The sequence below is a fragment of the Notothenia coriiceps genome, unplaced genomic scaffold (genome assembly GCF_000735185.1).
Source record: "Notothenia coriiceps isolate Sejong01 unplaced genomic scaffold, NC01 NC01_scaffold00007953, whole genome shotgun sequence".
Classification (NCBI taxonomy): Eukaryota; Metazoa; Chordata; class Actinopteri; order Perciformes; family Nototheniidae; genus Notothenia; species Notothenia coriiceps.
In genome coordinates this window covers 256-5,491 of record NW_011340654.1, presented here as the reverse complement: position 1 = coordinate 5,491, position 5,236 = coordinate 256, and the positions used below count along the sequence as shown (strand labels likewise).

Sequence of the window (5,236 nt, the reverse complement as noted above, 5' to 3'; positions counted from 1 at the left end):
ACTGGAGAGCATGTGTGTGAAGAAGCAGGAAATAAAAAGGAACTCACCTTGTGGTATAACCGGCAAGAGAGAAAGCCTTTGAGCTCCATACTGTTTCAGAAATAATCCTTGAAGTGGTTTTGAACATGATATGGTGTTTAACCATTTAGCTGAGTATCTTTTTAAAAAAAATGTTTTTAAGCTAAGGACCCAGAATCAGCAGTTCTCTAACGGGGCTTATATAGAGGGATATGAGGGATGCCTAAAATGCACGATCTGTTTGGTATTTTGAGGACATGTTTTTATATATCCGCATAATATATGCCTAACAATAGCCTGATAGGAGATCTTTAAGAGCTGTCAGCATGAAGGCAGTACAGCGACTGTATCCTGTGTGTGTGTGTGTGTGTGTGTGTGTGTGTGTGTGTGTGTGTGTGTGTGTGTGTGTGTGTGTGTGTGTGTGTGTGTGTGTGTGTGTGTGTGTGTGAACCTTGGTGATGTGCAGAGAGAGGCTGTGCAGCCGCAGACTTCCTTTGGACTCTCCAGGATCAGTTCCTCTGTCTTCGTTCTGGTCCGGACCGTCTGGATCCTGCCAGGAAAAAGTCCCCTGGCTCATCAGGATGGACGTCTGACCGTCTTCAGGAGACACTACGACAGATGTGGAAGGACATTTTATTATATATAGTGATAGGTAATTGTAATAATAACAACTTATATATTTTTGAAAGACTGATTAGTTTTGACTCTGATCTACAAACACATAATGGATAAAGGGTTTGAATCAGCACTTGCAGAAGTTTGTAACTTTCAAATTTGTTTTTCCAGGAGCATTACTTCATACAGCTTCAAAATAACCACATTACTGCGTCAATTCTGGTGTTGGTGATCCATAAAATGATCAATCAAAAATGATGAACTAAAGTGACTTAAGAGACTATTATTATTATCATGTATTCATTAAAACCTATACAACCAGTCAATGATTAAAACACAATTATACAGATGAGAGATGCCAAATGATTCCATCAGCTGATTTCCTTCTGCAGTCCCTGGTACACACCATTCATCTAAACTGAAAACATGACAGAGTCTCTTTCACACTGACATTTATACAGACATGTTCACGTACACATTATAAACTATAAATACTAGCACATTTATCAGTACAACCAAAATATAACTAATTCATGTATTAGTTTAATTAATTTGAGCTCAAAATACAGTTTAAGTTGACGAGCCAGGTTGCTCAATATCCATTACATTACTGCACATATTTTATTCCAATCTATTTTAATGTAAATACTGCTATACTTTACTATATTGTTTTAACGTTAATATTGTTTTCTTAAAATAGTTTTCTATCTGTGTTTTAAATTTTAGTTTTACTCTCTTATATTGCACTTCTTAAATATATATGTTCAAATATATAACACAGTTTTCATGTGTTAATAAGCCCAATTTTCAAATAAATTCAGTCATTAAAGTTGAAAACATGTTCAAGTTGATAAGAAAAAGCCCAATAACAAATGCACATAAAAACCTTCAAATAAACCCTTCATATCTCCTCTTATTGTAATCAATCTGAAGCTTCTGATTTAAGGAATGAGCTGCCAACTAAATAAATAAAACCCTATTTGATGTAGGCTGTTTTTTTTAAAAAGCATTTTCAAGTATTGAGCATAATTGACCTTCATCGGATCGATTTTTCTAACTTATAACTGAACTTATGAGACAGTATACCTCTAGTGAGCTGCCCAGCCCTTCGTATATTTGTCTGTATGTGGCCCTCGGTGAAAAAAGTTTGGACTAAATAAATACTACATTGTGATCTATTTGAGGTAACCGAGCAGCACAGAGGTTGAGACGCAGCGCACCCAGAGCGTAGTACGCCTGCAGGTCCTGGTTGGTCAGTTTGAAGAAGCGCTGGATCCTCTCCAGAGACACCTTGGCCTCCAGGATGCCGTTCAGCACCCAGGGGAACGAGTTGAGGGGAATGATCAACATCCCCACCAGAGCCAGCGTGGTGAACACCTGCAGGGAGAGGACGTTTAACTGCTTTAGGGTTTATTTGTACGATTTGAAATACAAAGAAAGATATCCAGTGCAGGGAGAGGCAGGAAAAAAAGCACTTGGCTTATCTGAAGCCTTAACTACCCCAGAGTTCACCGTGTTATTAAGGCCATTCGAATGTTATTCTATGCTCTAAATATATATCCTTCATTATTGACATGTATTCACTGTTTTGCGTAATTTGTTTATCTTCTACTGTTGATGTGTGTATCTTTATTGTTTTTTTATTTACCTCTTATTCATGTGCAATGTCTTTTCTATGCTGACGAAAAAAAGTCCCAATTTATGACCAATAAAGTATATCTTATCCTATCTTAGTTTTCGGTGATTATTTACTTATGAAATCATAAATATTACAGTCTATTCCTGGTAATAAATAAATAAATACCACAAACGGGACCCTTGACAGTTGTTTGAGGGTAAACAATCCTAAAATCGGTAAAGTCACTCCCTACTCAAAGTATCTATAGTGTCCTATATGTGTAGAAAGACAGGTTAACTTCACTGTATGCATCAAAACAATTACAGTGTAAAGTTTCCCACCTTGGCTTCTTAGATTCAGGTGATTATTTACTCGTGAAATCATAAATATGATATCCTATTTCTGATCAAATAATAAAAAAGAATCCAACCAACTGGACCCTTGACAGCTGTTTCAGGGTAAACACTCCCACATGTGTTCATTCACTCCCAGCTCAAAGTATCTCTAGTGTCCTAAATGTGTAGAAAGCCCGGTTAACTTCACTTCATCAGGGCAGGAATCCTGAAGTCAAATGTAATTTCTTTTAAGACCTTTTTTAAGACCCTTCCCATACAGTTTAAGACCTCATCGCCACTTGGAGTTCTAACCGGTTACCTTGGCGACACACTTTACCTCACATTGACTATATACAGTCATACTTGCCAACCCTCCCGATTTTCGCGGGAGACTCCCGATTTCATAGCCCTCTCCCGGTTTCCTCCCGGGGTCATATTTCTCCCGCATTTCTCCCGATTCCGACAAAATCAGATTTACTCAGGACTGTTTCCACTCTGACTTTAATACAGCTACACCATTGTTTGGTTTCCATGGCAGCGCGTCTCTTTAGCGTGCGCGCAACTGAAAGTCTGAGAGGGTGAGGAAGATAGTCACCCTCTGCTCACTCCTTTCCTGTAATATACAGGTCCAGCCACACATTTGCTCCATCAAGGACGGTGCTACAGACCGCAAGGCAGTGCACTTACAACTACATATGCTCCCGATTTCTGAGGTCTCAAGGTTGGCAAGTATGTAGGCTACACAGTATTGATTGTCCTTCCTCCTTATCGTAAACGGACCTTCGCGCGCTATCAAGCAGTGAGCGTGCGATGTCCTGTTCAGATGACGTCAAATCCAACGGGATGCCATAAATAAACTACACAGAATCACACTACACACCTACGCAATGATTACATTCAGGCAGACTGTAGAATACAACCTCTTTGGACCATTTATATACTTATTGAAAACAAGCTACAAAATGTAACACCTTGGAAAAAATGTAATAGCCTTCATTTTCGCTAAATTGATTTATCAACTTTTAATACTTTTTAAGACCCCGCGGACACCCTGTTTATGCATCAAAACTGTTTAAAGAGTAAAGTGTCCCACCTTGGCGGCAGTGAGCTGGTGCCCCAGCAGGGTGTAGGTGAGGAAGGTGAGGATGGAGATGACCACAGGTAGAGCCGCCCAGGTGTAAACACACATGGCGTCCAGGTACTTCAGAGCCTTCAGGTGGGACAGCTCCTCTTTACGGCAGGCGTTGATCTTCTGCGTGAAATGAGGCTCCCAGTTGTAGAACTTGATGACCCGAATGCCGAAGAGGACCTCCGTCATTAACTGGGAGAGAAGAAAGACACATATTGGGGATCTCGACATCTTTCTGGGGCAAAAACTGCTAGAATCCTGCCTTGGATCCACAACAATGTCCTTTTTAAAAAATCTCAAATCAGCTTTTATTTTTACTATGAGGGTTTAATATTTCAATTGTACAATTTCAAATTAAACCACTTTCAAAAGGTGAAAGGTATTAAGTGTGGAAAAATGATAACAATTGTCCGTTTCTTTTCATACAATTGCATTAACATTCGGATCCCCAAAGCGTGAGATAACTATTGATAAATATATATTGGCAGATATTTACTTTCTATACACAAACTTCACATTGTTGAAGCTCAATTTATCTTCTTTTTAAGTATTTCTTGGGCTTTTTTGCCACAGTTTAATCCTAATAAGTGATAAGGGGATTAAGCAACAACAAAGGTCCCTGGTGGGCATCTAGCCAGTCAACATTAGGAGATCAAAGTACATTTTATAAAGTTCATTTCACTGGAAATCAATATACAGTATGTCACCATGAAAAACAAATTAATAGTATTTTAAGCTCAAATTTAAAAAGAGTTACAAGAAATAATTAAATGCATTAATATTAGTTATTATTCTTTTGTTAAAATACATATACATCTAAAAACTACTACTTCTCCAACCACAGCACTAATTTAAAACATCCGTTCCCACCTTCACGCGTGTGTCCTTGTGTCGGAGCATGTGTTGGTTGTTTCTGATGAGTCTTGTGGCGAGGAACTTGTTGAAAGGCACGAGCATCAGAGCCACGCTGAGCCCCCCGAGGAACGCCACCCCCACCTGGAGGTACAGCAGGTACAAGGTGATGGTCAGCCTGAAGGGGAGGCTCCACAACTCGTGGAAACTGTTGAAGAAGTTGACCACGCGTCCGGTGTCGGTGCTCATCAGATTCACCACTTCCCCCAGCGTGGCTCCGGCCAAACTGCTGCCTCTGATCCGCAGGGATTTACCGTAAACCGCCGACATGAGAGCAGCGCGGGCCGAAAGAGACACCTGAGCAGAGAGTACACACATCCTTTACTCAAGTAGAAGTACAGATACTCGTGTTTAAAAATACTCTGGTGAAAGTAGAAGTACTGACTAAACTTCTTTACTCAAGTCAAAGTAAAGAGGCTTTGAAATGTACTTCAGTAAAAAGTACCCATAACTAGCAGCTGTTTTAAAGAGTACCTGACCTCCCTTTATATTAATAGAACAATAATGTCATTGTTAGCTAATGAATGTTTCCATGGTGACCAACGGCAACATGACAACGTTTTCATTGGTCCCTCTTCTTTAGAGAAGACCAGGAAATTATGGATACAC

General features: G+C 39.6%; 1 protein-coding gene across 1 annotated transcript; it reads right to left on the bottom strand.

Moving 5' to 3' along the window:
• Positions 1 to 469: 469 nt before the first annotated feature.
• Positions 470 to 4,924, bottom strand: LOC104944347 (multidrug resistance-associated protein 7-like; the record flags this gene model as incomplete). The annotated part of the gene is made up of 4 exons (XM_010769869.1): positions 470 to 627; positions 1,854 to 2,010; positions 3,680 to 3,907; positions 4,586 to 4,924. Coding segments are annotated over 4 exons (882 nt in total), but the record flags the coding sequence as incomplete, so codon positions are not given.
• Positions 4,925 to 5,236: the final 312 nt, after the last annotated feature.